The sequence below is a fragment of the Polypterus senegalus genome, chromosome 14, assembly GCF_016835505.1.
Source record: "Polypterus senegalus isolate Bchr_013 chromosome 14, ASM1683550v1, whole genome shotgun sequence".
NCBI lineage: Eukaryota > Metazoa > Chordata > Cladistia > Polypteriformes > Polypteridae > Polypterus > Polypterus senegalus.
This window is the reverse complement of record NC_053167.1, coordinates 140,072,179-140,088,617: the sequence shown is the minus strand read 5'-3', so window position 1 is coordinate 140,088,617 and position 16,439 is coordinate 140,072,179. Positions and strand designations below refer to the sequence as shown.

Here is a 16,439-nt window from a genome sequence, read left to right as displayed (position 1 = left end):
TGTGGTGAATACGTATTTTAAGAAGAGGGAGGAACATAGGGTGACGTACAAGAGTGGAGGAAGATGCACACAGGTAGATGACATCCTATGCAGAAGAGCTGATCTGAAGGAGATTGAAGACTGCAACGTGGTGGCAGGGGAAAGTGTAGTTAAGCAGCATAGGATGGTGGTCTGTAGGATGACATTGGAGAACAAGAAAAGGAGGAGTGTGAGGGCAGAGCCAAGGATCAAATGGTGGAAGTTGAAAAAGGAAGACTGCAAGGTTGAGTTTAGGGAAGAGGTGAGACAGACAGTGGGTGGCAATGAAGAGTCACCAGACAGTTGGGAAACTCCCGCAGAAGTAGTAAGGGTGACAGCAAGAAGGGGGCTTGGCATGACATCTGGACAGAGGAAGGAGGAAAAGGAAACCTGGTGGTGGAATGAGGAAAAATAGGAGACTATACAGAGGAAGAGGATGGCAAAGAAGAAGTGGGGTAGTCAGAGAGATGCAGAAAGTAGACAAGAGTACAAGGAGATAAGGCGCAAGGTGAAGAGAGAGGTGACGAAGGCTAAAGAAAAGGAGTATGATGAGTTGTATGAGAGGTTGGACACTAAAGAGGGAGAAAAGAATCAGTGGGCTACAGAAAGGGACTGAGCTGGGAAAGATGAGCAGCAGGTTAGGGTGATAAAGGATAAAGATGGAAACGTACTCACAAGAGAGGAGAATGTGTTGAGCAGATGGAAAGAGTACTGTGAGAGGCTGATGAATGAAGAGAACGAGAGAGAAAGAAGAGGTTGGATGATGTGGAGATAGTGAATCAGGAAGTGCAACGGGTTAGCAAGGAGGAAGTAAGGACAGCTATGAAGAGGATGGAGAATGGAAAGACCGTTGGTCCAGATGACATACCTGTGCAAGCATGGAGGTGTTTAGTAGAGATGGCAGTGGAGTTTTTAACCAGATTGTTTAATGAACTCTTCGAAAGTGAAAGGATGCCTGAGGAGTGGAGGTGAAGTGTACTGGTGCCGATATTTAAGAACAAGGGGGTTGTGCAGGACTACAGTAACTACAGGGGGATAAAATTGATGAGCCACAGCATGAAGTCATGGGAAAGAGTAGTGGAAGCTAAGTTAAGAAGTGAGGTGATGATTAGTGAGCAGCAGGATGGTTTCATGCGACGAAAGAGCACCACAGATGTGATGTTTGCTCAGAGGATGTTGATGGAGAAGTTTAGAGAAGGACAGAAGGAGTTGCATTGCATCTTTGTGGACCTGGAGAAAGCATATGACAGGATGACTGAGAGGAGCTGTGGTATTGGATGAGGAAGTTGGGAGTGGCAGTGAAGTTTGTAAGAGTTGTACAGGATATGACCGAGGGAAGTGTGACCGTGGTGAGGTCTGCGGTAGGAGTGACGGAGGTGGGATTACATCAGGGATCGACTCTGAGCCCTTTCTTATTTGCAAAGGTGATGGACAGGCTGACAGACGAGATTAGTCAGGAGTTCCCATGTACTATGATGTTTGCTGATGACATTGTGATCTGTAGCGATAGTAGGGAGCAGGTTGAGGAGACCCTGGAGAGGTGGAGATATGAGAGGAGATTAGAGGAATGAAGGTCTGTAGGACCACCAAGACAGAATACATGTGTGTGAATGAGAGGGAGGTCAGTGGAGTGGTGAGGATGAGGTGGATGAGTTTAAATACTTGGGATCAGCAGTACAGAGTAATGGAGATTGTGGAAGAGAAGTGAAGAAGAGAGTGCAGGCAGGTAGAGAAGAATGTCAGGAGTGATTTGTGACAGACGGGTATCAGCAAGAGTCTACAGGACGGTAGTGAGACCAGCAATGTTATATGGGCTGGAGACGGTGGCAATGACTAGAAAGCAGGAGACAGAGCTGGAAGTGGCAGAGATAAAGATGCTAAGATTTGCATTTGGTGTGACGAGGATGGAAAAGATTAGAAATGAGGACATTAAAGGGTCAGCTCAAGTTGGACGGTTGGGAGACAAAGTCAGAGAGGTGAGATTGTGTTGGTTTGGACATGAGCAGAGGAGATATGCTGGGTATACTGGGAGAAGGACGCTAAGGATAAAGCTGCCAGGGAAGAGGAGAAGAGGAAGGCCTAAGAGAAGGTTTGTGGATGTGGTGAGAGAGGACATGCAGGTGATGGGGGCGACAGAGTAAGATGACGAGGACAGAAAGATATGGAAGAAGGTGATCCGCTGTGGTGACCCCTAATGGGAGCAGCCGAAAGAAGAAGAATAATAAGAAGAAAAGAAGTGTGTTGTACCATGTTAGCCATTATGGATGCAATGTGAAGTTGTAGTTGGACTACATAATAATAAGTATTTGTTTTTTGTCTGTGCTGAGTGCGTTTTGTTTTAATCGTCCTGTTTACTGTCCATTATATGTGCATCAGTAAATGTTGTCCCCGTAAGTGAAGAGGGGAAGGATGATGGACAGAGACCGCAGCCCAGAGAGGAAATCACCTGTTAACTCACCAGATACATCCGGGGTATTCTGCATTTAAAAAACAGGAGCAAAGGTGAAAGAGAGAGGGAGAGAGGAGACAATTTACCTGATCATTTTCAAATTCATCACTGCAGTTTATTGCATCATTCCACTGCTTGCTTTTTCAACTACCGTTTCAACATCACGACAGTCAGAGCTGAGAAACCCCTGGGTTTGGATTCATACCAGCCATTGCCAGGTCTTTTCACGATGAGGTCATTTTGTTTTTTTGGGAAGGAGCCCATTAACACTAGAGCCAGTATCAGCACCGGCAGACTTGATTTTGGACTCATTTTTCACCACATTTCAATTTCTGTGTTTACCTAATCTGTGGTTGTATTTGTGTTACGTGTTTTGGTTTATTGTTTAGGGACAAAGGGGAGGGCTCAATGTAAATATTTGTATATATACACATATATATATACACACATATATATATATATATACTGTATATATACTGCTCAAAAGAATTAAAGGATCACTTTTTAATCAGAGTATAGCATAAAGTCAGTGAAACTTCTGGGATATTAATCTGGTCAGTTAAGTAGCAGAGGGGGTTGTTAATCAGTTTCAGCTGCTGTGGTGTTAATGAAATTAACAACAGATGCACTAGAGGGGCAACAATGAGATGACCCCCAAAACAGGAATGGTTTAACAGGTGGAGGCCACTGACATTTTTCCCTCCTCATCTTTTCTGACTGTTTCTTCACTAGTTTTGCATTTGGCTACAGTCAGTGTCACTACTGGTAGCATGAGGCGATACCTGGACCCTACAGAGGTTGCACAGGCAGTCCAACTTCTCCAGGATGGCACATCAATGTGTGTCATTGTCAGAAGGTTTGCTGTGTCTCCCTGCACAGTCTCAAGGGCATGGAGGAGATTCTAGGAGACAAGCAGTTACTCTTGGAGAGCTGGAGAGGGCCATAGAAGGTCCATAACCCATCAGCAGGACCAGTATCTGCTCCTTTGGGCAAGGAGGAACAGGATGAGCACTGCCAGAGCCCTACAAAATGACCTCCAGCAGGCCACTGGGTGTGAATGTCTCTGACCAAACAACCAGAAAGACTTCATGAGGGTGACCCAAGGGCCCCATGTCCTCTAATGGGCCCTGAGCTCACTGCCCAGCAGCATGCAGCTCGATTGGCATTCGCCATAGAATACCAGAATTGGCAGATGCACCACTGGTGCCCTGTGCTTTTTACAGATGAGAGCAGGTTCACCCTGAGCACGTGACAGAAGTGAAAGGGTCTGGAGAAGCCATGGAGAACATTATGCTGCCTGTAACATCATTCAGCATGAGCAGTTTGGTGGTGGGTTAATGATTGTCTGGGGAGGCATATCCATGGAGGGTCACACAGACTGCTACAGGCTTGACAAAGGCACCTTGGCTGCCATTAGGTATCAGGATGAAATCCTTGGATCCATTGTCAGACCCTATGCTGGTACAGTGGCTCCTGGTGCACGACAATTCCTGGCCTCATGTGGTGAGAGTATGCAGGCAGTTCCTGGAGGATGAAGGAATTGATACCATTGACTGGCCACCACACTTTCCTGACCTAAATCCAATAGAACACCTCAGGGACATTATGTTTTGGTCCATCCAATGCCACCAGGTTGCACCTCAGACTGTCCAGGAGCTCAGCGATGACCTGGTCCAGATCTGGGAGGAGATCCCCCACAACACCATCTGTCATCTCATTAGAAGCATGCACCGATGTTGTCAGGCATGTATACAAGAACACAGGGGCCATACAAAGTGCTGCGTACAATTTGGAGTTGCTGCCATTCAATTTGGGCAAAATGGACGAGCCTGCCACATAACTTTTTCACTCTGATTTTTGGGGCGTCTTTGAATTCAGGGCTCTGTAGGTTGATCATTTTCATTTCCATCAAACGATGTGGCATTTTTTCGTTCCTAGCACATTACCCAGTCTATATCAGTATAGATATCCAGGAGGATTTCTTTTCCCATTGAGATCTGATGTGTTTTCAAAGTGTTCCTTTAATTTTTTGAGCAGTTATATATATATATATATATATATATATATATATATATATATATATATATATATATATATATATATATATATATATATATATATATATATATAATTGAATATTTGTTTGTCTTTTCAATTTACAATATATCCATGTTTGATTTTACATATCTGTTATCGTTTTCTTGTTATTTTGTCATGTCAGGAAAAGTAAGACAACTTTTAAGGAGTGCGGCTTGTTATTAGTGTAAGAAGCCTCAGGTGATCCAAGGCAGGGCCGGATTAAGATGAAATCGGGCCTGATGCTGCAGCACAAAAAAGGCCTACTTTTTCTCGCCATTGGCGCACGTGCATTTGACACTCACCGTACACGCGCACTCGGACCGACCAAGGAGCCTTAATTGCTTGCGACACAAGCAGCCAGCCTTTATTGAACATGAATAATAATAACGACGTAGTATTGTAACAACTCGAGATTAACATCAAACTATGTAACATCAACATTCAATAGCAATTGTCTGAAAAGTGAACTTAATGTAGAAAACCTAACAATGAAAAACTCTCTTACGAAACAAGAGTAAGAAAAAATGAATTTGCAAAGACATTGGGCCAAAGTGACTCAGTTCAGGCTCTTGAGGATACAAATTTGTCCACAATTTAAATTTCATAATAGACCAGAATCCTGTCGAGCATTTAAAAAATTCTAATCATCCATGCCAGGCCCGCGGGCCGGTTTTTAGTTTTACCTTTACAGATAACCATTCAAATAGCCATCAATTTTTACCGTACAACCAACTTTCAAGGTGAAAAATTTACTACGTGGCATTTACCAAACAATAATAAAGTGGCAAGAATCCGCACGATATTGCAGAAAACGCAGCTAAATTACATAGTAAACTGTTCAACGTAAAATTGATAGCATTAACTTGAAATCTTCAGTTAACAATAAACACAACGACGTTACAGTTACGTCACAGCGCAAAGAACAATAGTGACTGTATAATAAGTAACGCTGTGTCTAGGCGTCTGAAAGTCGGACTCCAAATTTCATTCTAAGAATTATTTTGAGGTTAATATAGCAAAGGAAAACTGTTCAGCTTCCGGAAAATTCTCGCCTGTTTTCATCTGGGCCTATTTCAGGAATGGGCCTAATGCTGCAGCATCAATAGCACCCACCGTAATCCGTCCCTCATCCAAGGAATAAGTCTTGGTAGTGTAGTGGCCGGTCTGGGTAAGGGGTCGGCCGTTACAAAGTCAAGTAAAATGACCCCTCTTATTGGCTAACTAAAAAGATTACAATATGCGAGCTTTTGAGGCAACTCAGGTCCCTTCTTCAGGCGAGACGTAATCAACGTATTTTAGTAAAACTGGTCAAAACACTTACGCTGTATGTGAGGGTATTTCGCCATGTAGAGAAGAGCCCAGCGTAGAGTGGTGGCAGTCGTTTCCGTTCCAGCTCCAAACAGATCCATTGTGCAGCAGCACAAATTTTCCTCGTTGAATCCTGCCGATTCATCTTTACACTGAAAGCCAAAAAACAGACCAATGATCTAATAAGGCGTCCTGCCATCTACTTGTTAGTCGCATACATTTAGTGCTACTTTCATCTCCGCAGCCTCGTTTCAGTCGACACAGGCAGTACAGGCTCATTTGTAACGACACTGCAGCATGCTTTACAAAATGGCCGACAACAAGCTCTGGAAACTAAAATGTAGACTGAGAAAACAAAGTAACCAAATTTTTCCAATTAGTAGTACTGCGCTATAAATGTTTGATGCAATGTGAAGAGCATCACAAAAATAAACTCAACAGCAATGTAACTGTAGGGATTTTTCCATCCTCGTTTCTCCCCTTCTTCATTCACAAGCTGCTCCTAAAGGAATTGAGTCAACCCATCACAGTCATCAGATGTTCTTCATTTTAGCACACAAATTCGTTTCAAACTGCATCTCATCAGGGCTTTCTCGGCTCACAACCTGCCTCCGTGAAATGAAAGGTTGGATGGAGCAGAACTCTTTCAGATATAACTATAACACTAAATCGGTACTAAAGCGCAACTTAACTCTTTGAGGGCTGAATATTTTTTCCAAAAAACTCAGCACACAATGCACTGGTTTCACAGTGAAGTGGCGGCCTTCTGCCAATAAGAATTCACCAGGCTGATACAGTAGAGCACTTTAAATTACTGCTGAAAACACATTACTTTAACATGGCCTTCTCATAACTTCAATTTAACTTAATCCTGATACTCTGTATGTTCAGTTCTTCATAATAATTATTCATGGTGGCTCTAAAATCCATACTGACCCCAACTCTCTCTTCTGTTTCTTTTTCTGGTTTCTTTGTGGTGGTGGCCTGAGCCACCTCCACCTACTCAAAGCATCCTGATGCTCCAACATTGATGGACTAAAAGCCAGAAGTCTACGTGACCATCATCATCAGGTCCTTCCATGAAAACCCTAAATCCAAAGAGGACTGTTTCATTTATGTTAGTTAGATTGCCCAGAGGGGACTGGGTGGTCTCAAGGTCTGGAATCCCTACGGATTTTATTTTTTTCTCCAGCCGTCTGGAGTTTTTTTTGGTTTTTTTTCTGTCCACCCTGGCCATTGGACCTTACTCTTATTGTATGTTAATTAATGTTGACTTATTTTATTTTCTTACTGTGTCTTTTATTCTTCTATTCATTATGTAAAGCACTTTGAGCTACATTTTTTTGTATGAAAATGTGCTATAGAAATAAATGTTGTTGTTGTTCACACATTTCTTGCTCTGTGCTGTGGCTGCTGTAGGCACCTGTGGCTGCATAGGGGCAGCTCGATGACCACAGCAGGAATGCACAGCGGGCCGGCTACCTCTCTGTCTTCGCATAGCAGGTGGGCAATGGTGGCAGTCGATACAATAATAAGTGGTGGTCCTCCTAGGCGAACGTTGCTGTAGACGTATCACCTACACGAACATGTTCAGCACCATGATCAGCTGGGGATGGATCAGCCGATGCTGGTCCCTCACTTTCGTTTTCGATATCCTTCTCCAGATCTCTTGCATCAAACTCACAGTCCAAAAAGTCAGAGTCTGATTCAGCAATAAACGTAAAATGTCCACGGAGTATTTTGCTTTAGTCTCTCGCCAGATGTCGATGCCATTTTAGAGGCTGTTTACTCTTCATTACTCATGTATGGGCAGGGAATCGAGGTCAAATCAGCAAAGCTACGTAACTTTCCTTCAAGCAAAGAGAGTCAAACTAAAACGTAAGGGTGAATTTTATCGTAGATTACAGCCGATTACTATCCTCTACCCCTGAATTTCGACAAAAGTCAACATCAACCCTGAAAGAGTTAAGAACCCTCAGTCACTCTTGACGGAGATCTCAACAGACCTTCTTCTACTGCAAGGAATCTCTGCGTCATCTTTGATTTTTTTCTTCTTTATTTCCCCCAATGCAATTTCTTGTATTAGAAATGTGTTCGTTTTTGCATACCCCTTCAGGGTCAGCCATTGCACAGGACCCCGTGGAGCAATTGTAGGTTAAAGGCCTTGCTCAAGGAATGGAGTCAACGCATCACAGTCGTCAGATGTTCTTTATTTCAGCACCCAAACTTAACGGTCCAGTTGGGTTTTGGTTGCATTTCCACAAGGCTTTCTAAACTCACAACTTGCCTCAGTGAAATTAAAAGCTGGATGGAGCAGAACTCCTGGAAATTGGCACTAAAACACAAATTAAGACGAGCTCCGTCCTCAGTCACTCTTGACGGAGATCTGAACAGACCTTCTTCTAATGCAAGGGATCTTGGCGTCATCTTTGATTCTTCCCTTTCTTATTCTCCACACATAAACCACATTAAGGAACTTTTCTACTTCCTCCTCTGTTCAATGCATCAGAAACAGACAAGCCATGATAAGATTTACCTTTTCCATTTCTTCCAGGTAGCAGTCGATATAATCTCGAGGCTCAGAAAGATTCCTGTGTTTTTTGTGCTGCTCTATCTCCACTCTAACAAACGCTTTGACCTTTGCCCAGTTTGAAAACATAGTCTTGTGTCCTCCAGGCAGAAGTTTCATAAGATTGGGGAAGACGTTGTAGGCCTTAATAAAAAAAAATAAAAAAAAAAACATCCAAATTAGTGGTTATGAATTCCACTCAAGATTATTTCTTGCACATAAATAAATAAATAAGTAAATAAATAAGATTTTTTTATGAACTGTTTGAAAGTGACAAATAAAGAAACATTTGCAGGAGATTAAGGGGAAATCCAAACATTATCTGTCCTGGAGTCAACACAGGACAGAGCAAGTCTAAGACGTCTGTGCAAATACAGTCGATCGCCACGAGGCCGCGTTCAGAGCTTGCGACTTCAATCATTCACGGCTTTTACCTTAGAACCTATGCAATAGTTGTTAGCGGAAACCGCAAATGTCCTCCGCAATGTTTTTAAGGTTTCTTTGTGGCGATACTGTACTGCAGAGTGAATACAAAGCAATCGCAGAGGAAAATGCAGCTTGAGATGATGAAAGTAGCCAATCTGAGAGCGTTATTCATTTCTCCTTGCTGCTGATTGGCTGCCCAGCATTCCCGCATCATAACAGTTTACCGCTTGTCTATCTCGAGTGTTTTGCTATTTTGTTCTTGTTAAAGCCCTAAGATGTCACCCAAATGCCCTGCACTTTCTATGGCTTTCGGCAATGAACCTAAGCACCACAAGAAGTTTAAGACACTCTAGGAGAAGGTTGAACTACTGGATTTGCATCCGGGAACTAAAAAGTTATGCTGCAGCAACCACTCGAAGGAGCTGTAAATCCTCTGCTTTGCAGTGCAGTCATTATGTTCGTTACATACCTTCATCGTACTGCGCAGCTAAGTCATCATCATCATCAATTCATTATTGATGAGTACCTGTACACTTTACTGTATTGTTATTAAATTAAATTATTATGTATTTACTCTACTTATACCAAAGAAAATGACTTGCATGAATTCCAGTACATATATAGCGGTAACATCGGAATTTTACATTTTAGCACTGCGGGAGACATAGCAGTACAGTACTGTACAGTAGACGGGTTTACCTTTACATTCTAATTTTTCTTTTAGGGTAATGTATTAGGCTGAGTTTGAAATGAAATTAAAGTGTTTTGGGGGCATTTTTAGGGTTTAAACAATAAAAATAGGCATTTGTAGGAATTTTTTGACCACATCCAAAATTCACGGTTTTTCACATTTTGCGGGTGCTCTAGGAACGCAAATGAACTATAATACTTAGCGCGAAGAGAGAAGTCGCAAAATCAACTATAATGTTAAAATCCGTTAAGTTGTTGTCTTGTGAAAAGCAGGCAGACAGGCAGACAGACAGACGTTGGATTATATATATATATATATATTGTGATAAGAATGAGTCGGAGACATCATAAAGATTTGGGCAGCCACCCGTATAATTGAATCGGCTGCAAAAACTAGTTTTAAATAGCACGATGTGCTTAGTTTAGAGTCCAGAACAGAACTGCCTGTACTGAGGCAAGATGGCAGTTTTAAAGGGCTGGAAGGGAAGTGACGTCATTTATACCGGAACTGGGAGTGGTGTCCTTGTGCCCAGAAGTGACATCATCCTTGGGGCTGGCAACTTGGATTTCCTAGAAAAGGTCTGCAAGGGACTGAGAGAGATAGTCAGTACACTCCGCCACCCCCTGGCCTGGCATAGAATTACTAGTGTTTAGGCCCTTCAGGTGATTCCCACGCACACATGTGTGACAATCTATCTACTGTGTATGTATATATATATATATATATAGCACCTTTCTAGATACAAATTCTGTAATTTGATTGTACTGAATATCACAATATGACTGATTTACATAAAACAGGAGCCGACTCCAATGTTGCTAAAGGTCAAGTTGGCAGAGGAAGCTTCTATACTTGACTTGCGTTTGGTTAACGGTGTGTTTTTAGGACTTCTCCTTAGCCCCCTGGTCATATATTACCTACCATCGCTGGGGAGCTGCTACAACTTGAATTACAACTAAATTAATCCATGTCTGTGTTATGAAAAATGAAATCACCAGTCATCAGTATTGCTATTCATACACACTGTTAGTTGGCTTGCTTTTCTTAAAGGAAACTAGAGGTTTCGTACAGTTTGAAGACTTCTCGCACAAAAGAAGAGATTTCATTCATCGAGTCAAGTATTTGCTCACAAAAAAAAAAAAAAAATCCTGCTTGAACTTTAAAAATTTGTCACTCGTACTGTGAGAGGTCAGGATTTAAAAGTCAAAATTCAAAAGATGATACGCTACCCGTCCAGATGCGCTTCCTTGTAGACGCAGCAACTCTTCAAGCAGGCGCAGCAACTCCTGGAATCTGCTATCTGTGTACTCAAATCGGTGACCAAAAACTAAAGAGCAGATAATGTTGGAGATGGCATTGTGCAAGAGATACTCGGGGTCAAATGGATTACCTGGAAAAGGGATTATAAATCAAATTAACTATAGTGAAAGGCACTATAAGATAGATAGATAGATAGATAGATAGATAGATAGATAGATAGATAGATAGATAGATGTGAAAGGCGCTATATAATAGATAGATAGATAGATAGATAGATAGATAGATAGATAGATAGATAGATAGATAGATAGATAGATAGGAAAGGCACTATATAATAGATAGATAGATAGATAGATAGATAGATAGATAGAGTGAAAGGCACTATATAATAGATAGATAGAGTGAAAGGCACTATATAATAGATAGATAGATAGATAGATAGAGTGAAATGCACTATATAATAGATAGATAGATAGATAGATATATAGATAGATAGATAGATAGATAGATAGATAGATAGATAGATAGATAGATAGATAGATAGATATTTACTTATCCCCAGAGGGATTTCTTTTTTCAGAAGCTTACAAAATAAATATTACTATAATATAAGAAGCAACAACCCTCTCTCAAATATACACCAGAATGAGAAAAAGGAAAGGAAATGAAAATGAACGAAAAATTTCTGCCTTTGCTGTCACAGTCCTAGTGAGGCATTATGGCAGGCGTATTGCTGTTGCTTTAAAAGCCCCCCAGCCGTGTTTCTTGACCCACTTCTGCAAAATAATTTGTTGGCTGAAGGTCCTCAGTGTTGTTGTGTCTCAGAGTTGAGGATGTCCAGCATTGTTCATTATGTCTTATTAAGGTTTGTTTTCATTCTCCCCTTCGCTATAACCTCCAGCTTGTCAGGAGTACATCCCATAATCGAGCCTGCCTGTCTTTTTTATTTGAACTTGTTGATTCGGTGGGCCTCTCTTGAAGTGATGTCACCAGCTCAGCACACTGGCCAGCACAGAGTTGTAGAAGATGAGATGTTTGTCACTTCCTGTCCTGGAGGAGTGAAGCTTCCTAAGTCTGCTCTGCCCTTTTCTTCTTCTATGGTTCCTGTGTGTTACAACACTAGTCCAGCTTCTTATTGAAATGTATCTCAATGTAAGAAAACTACTTGTTAGGTTTGACCTAAATCCTAAAATGAAAATAAAATTTACTAAGGTACAGAGTCATTTTCTGAATGGGCCCCACAGCAACTGAGAACAACCTGCCATTCCATCCTCACCAGGAGGAAATGTTTGGACCATTCGGAGACTAACAGGTCAGACGAGTGCTTGGACTAAAAAACCTCCACTTATATATACAACTGTCTTGTGTTTTCTGTTACAAAGCCATTTTCATACATCATAATTTCTGACCAGCGTCTTTTCCAGTTACCATTCTTCTCTTTGACGTTTTCATTCAGATGTCTGCTCTCTTCCGTTATGGCATTTTCCAAAGTCTTCTTTCCAACTCCAAAATATTTTAGTGTGGACAACGCAAATCGTCTTTGCTCTCTCCACTGATGTCCATTGGAAGCTAAGATTCCTGAATAAAAAAAAGTAACAGCATTTAGTTGTCAAGCGTTACTTAAAAGACTTGATGGCCAATTAGAACTGGCAAGATCATATTTATAATAACAAATATGAAAGATAAACGAGAAATGGATTTGTAGGCCTTTTAAAAACAAGGTGGCAGTAAAGCCGCAATGGGATAACTTTCACAAAAAAAACAAAAAAAAAAAACAAAGCGTGTATGAAGCATTTTATATGAAAATGTAAAAAACCGTATTCCTTGTACAACACCGCCCTTTATTATAATAGCAGAAGTATACTATAAAATATTGTAAGCTTTTTTTTTTTGGCTATAAAATCTCCACCAAAACTATTAAGTGTTTTGTGACATCAATGGAGGTCGCAGGCGAAAACAATCGTAAAGCGTCAACAATAATCACCGAGGGCGCAGTGTCCGAATTTAAGCACTAGATGGCAGCACGGACCGCAATATGAACTGAGTTGCCGTCGCCAGACTCTCAACAAAGGACTTCTTCAAATGATCGATAGACTCGCTGTCTGCTCTGTCATGTGGGGCTTTTAAACTCTGCTTCTCGATTGTCACCAAGTGTGACGCGATCAGCGCACTCTTTTCAGGTGCTCACACTTGTGCTGCCCACTGTTTTTCTAGTTCGAAGATACTGTAACGAGCACCGAGATGGAAAGGCTGAGACGCACACACCAAATGGGAGTTAAGCCCAATAACGGGCGCATTTATTCCACAACAAATGATTCACAGTGGTCTTCTAGCACAGGGGTCCCCAAGTCCGGTTCTGGAGGGCCGCAGTGGCCACAGATTTTCATTTTAACCTTTCTCTTAGTGACCTGTTTTTGTTGCTAATTAACTTATTTTGAATTCATTTTAATTGACTTGCTCTAGAAGACTCAGACCCTTGAATTGTTTCTTTTCCCTTAATTAGCTGCCAAACAACAACAACAACAACAATAATAATAATAATAATAATAATAATAAGAATAATAATAATAAATTTTATTTATATAGCTCCTTTCCCATGCTCAAGTATAATGTATAATGTAGATACAAAACATGTCCAGCAAACTGTGACCATCATACAATATCTGAAAATAAAGAAAGATGAAGGTCTCAGGAATGTTGATCTGCTCAGATCCCCAAAACATATTAATGGAGCTCTTACAAAAGAGAAAATCAAGCATTTCAGAAATGCCTGCTATTGCACAATGAGAGCAGCAACAAGACATGGAATTCAAGAGTGGGTTTAATTAACAATAAGAATCAGCGCCTCATTAAGCAACCGGTTGGAATGAAATTGGTTGGAGTTCGAAGCCCTGACTTATGTGGTCTTCTATTGGCTCACTCACTTCACATTTCATTTCTGTTTGATTGTCAATAAAGGAAAGAAATGACGCAATTCAGAGGAACGATGAAGATATTCAGAGGAACAAATCTTAAAAAAGCAAGTTAATTAAAATGAAAGGAAGTGGTGATAATTAACAGCAAAGACTGGTCCACAATTAAGAACAGGGTTAGAATGAAAACCTGCAGTTACTGTGGCCCTCCAGGACCGGAGTTGGGGACCCCCTGTTTTAGTAGAATCAAACTGTGCTGTAAAAGCCGTGTAAGACACCCCGTGAAAATACCAGTCGCTTCCCTAGACAGGCTAGTCCACTCTCATAGCGTTCCCGATTGTCATCCAGCCTCTCATGTGATGTCCCTTCCCCTGTGTCACCCCGTTATCATCCACAAGTCTGAATTTATAAGGTCATGGGAGTCCAGCTGCCGTCTCGGACTTGTAAGGTTTAAAGAGAAAGTTCTCGGGGTTCCTGGAACAACAGAGCTGAGCACATCTGTGAATACCCTGCTGTCAATCACCTGTCCAGCTCCGCCCATCTCTAGGGTGAAAATGCTGACTACTGCAATATTTTTCAGTTTTAGTTGTTTTTTTTGTTTTTTTTTTTTTAGTTTTTATTTAGATTTGGGTTTTTGCTGTTTTCTATTTTTAGATTTAATTTCTCATATACGAAGTATACGGAAAGTATTGTAATAATCCAAAGATTCAATGTTGAGATTTTGATGAGTCTTGACATTTCAGACCTCCCTGACTTTCTTGTGTGCAAAGTGTAAGGAAAGTATTGCATTCGTCCAAAAACTTGATTTCGAGATTTTGATGAATTTCAACGTTTTAGACCTTCCGGAGTCCGAAAATACCATTTTTATTTACTCGTATATGAAGTATTGGGAAAGTATTGTAATTGTCCAAAAAATTAGATTTCGAGATTTTGAGGAATCTAGACGTTTTAGGACCGATTTATACTTCACACTCAGAACGCGTACGCGCCCGCATCATGGCTGCCACCCGTTCCCAGCGGTCATTTCACGCGTCCTCTGAGCAGGTCCTCAGAAATTAACGCGACGCGTGGGCGAGTTGCAGTACCAGCAAAAGTCGAGGCGAGTGTGCTAAAAGTCGGAGCGTGACGTCAGAGTCTCTGTTTACTATCTGCATGTGACAGAAAGCCTCTATGGAGATCCTACAGGATGAATGCTTCGATGTGGTGAAGCAAAATGCCAACATACAGATGCATTCGTGGTGCTTTTGAGCCACTGAGAAAAAAAATAAAGGACACGGTGAAAACAGTGATTAAAGTGGAAATTTCGGCTTTAATCTCGACATGTCCACTTTAACCTCGTAGTTTACTTTATCATTAAAGCAGACCATCGTAAAACGTCATCCCAGTTTTTAATCGCTACAAGCTTCTTGGGCCTGACAGCAGCGCCAAGCAGCAATAGATCACCACACAGAAAACATTAAATGTCTGATATTCCAACTCAATGCACATTTAGAATCTTTAGATTTATACTTGATAACACTTTCATGATGAAATGAATTAAAGTGTGTATGTTACATTTTACAATAATTTTGTTTAAATAATGAATACTGTTAATAGTTACACACATGGGGGTCTCACGGTGGTGAAGTGATAGCACTGCTGTCTCGCAGGGAGTTACGTTGCTGGTATTTCCTGCTTGTATTCCACATTGTGCTCCGTTTCCTTCCAAAGATATGCAGATTTGGGAATCTGGTGCCGCTAAAATGACGCGAGTGTACGTGAGTGTTTGTATTCACCTTGCGATGAGCTGAGGCCACGTCCAGGGATTGTTTCTCACTCGTGCCCAATGCTTGCTGGAATGGACACATCTCTGGATTGATGGATTTAATCAATAAACATAATTATCACTGCGGTGGGTTGGCACCCTGCCCAGGATTGGTTCCTGCCCTGCGCCCTGTGTTGGCTGGGATTGGCTCCAGCAGACCCCCGTGACCCTATGTTTGGATTCAGCGGGTTGGAAAATGGATGGATGGATGGACATAATTATCAGAGACATTGCTGTAAGGTGTCATCAGAATTTAATGAGTGTTCTAGGCAATTCACAACACAGAGAAGCTGAACATGTTCTCACCGTGATAATATCTCATACTGCCACCTGGTGGATTCCTCCAGATTTATGTAAAGTACGGGCACAAGTATGAACACTACAACGCTTGAGTAGCAGGAGCATCCGCTGCAGCATGCGTCGCGTCGCGTGAAGTATAACTCCGGCCTTAGACCTCTCAGAGTCTGATTTACTTTCTCGTATGGAATGAATTGTAAATGTCCAAAAATTCAATTTTGAGATTTCAATGAATCTCGATGTTTTAGATCTCCACGAGTCCAATTTACTTTCTCATAGGGAAAGAATTGTAATTGTCCAAAAATCTGATTTCGAGACATGGACGAATCTTGATGTTTTAGATCTCCTGGAGTCCAAAAATACCATTTTTACTATCTCGTATATGAAGTTTAGGGAAAGTATTGTAATTGTCCAGAAATTTGATTTGAGATTTTGATGAATCTCGATTTTAGACCTCCTAGAGTGCAATTTACTTTCTCATATGGAAAGAATCCAAAAATTCAATTTCGAGATTTCGATGAATCTCAATGTTTTAGATCTCCACGAGTCCAATTTACTTTTTTGTGGGGAAAGAATTGTAAATGTCCAAAAATTCAATTTTGAGACTTTGATGAATCTTGATGTTT

General features: G+C 41.2%; 1 protein-coding gene across 3 annotated transcripts in view; it reads right to left on the bottom strand.

Annotated features, from left to right (window-relative positions):
- LOC120514607 (cytochrome P450 2J2-like) overlaps window positions 1-16,439 on the bottom strand; it is a 62,443-nt gene that overhangs the window by 22,154 nt on the left and 23,850 nt on the right. For all 3 annotated transcript variants that reach the window (XM_039735084.1, XM_039735083.1, XM_039735085.1), the window contains 4 exons: window positions 12,229-12,378; window positions 10,770-10,930; window positions 8,391-8,567; window positions 5,868-6,006 (listed from right to left, as the gene is read on the bottom strand). In XM_039735084.1, coding sequence (XP_039591018.1) covers window positions 5,868-6,006; window positions 8,391-8,567; window positions 10,770-10,930; window positions 12,229-12,378 — 627 coding nt within the window. The remainder of the gene's footprint in view (window positions 1-5,867; window positions 6,007-8,390; window positions 8,568-10,769; window positions 10,931-12,228; window positions 12,379-16,439) is intronic.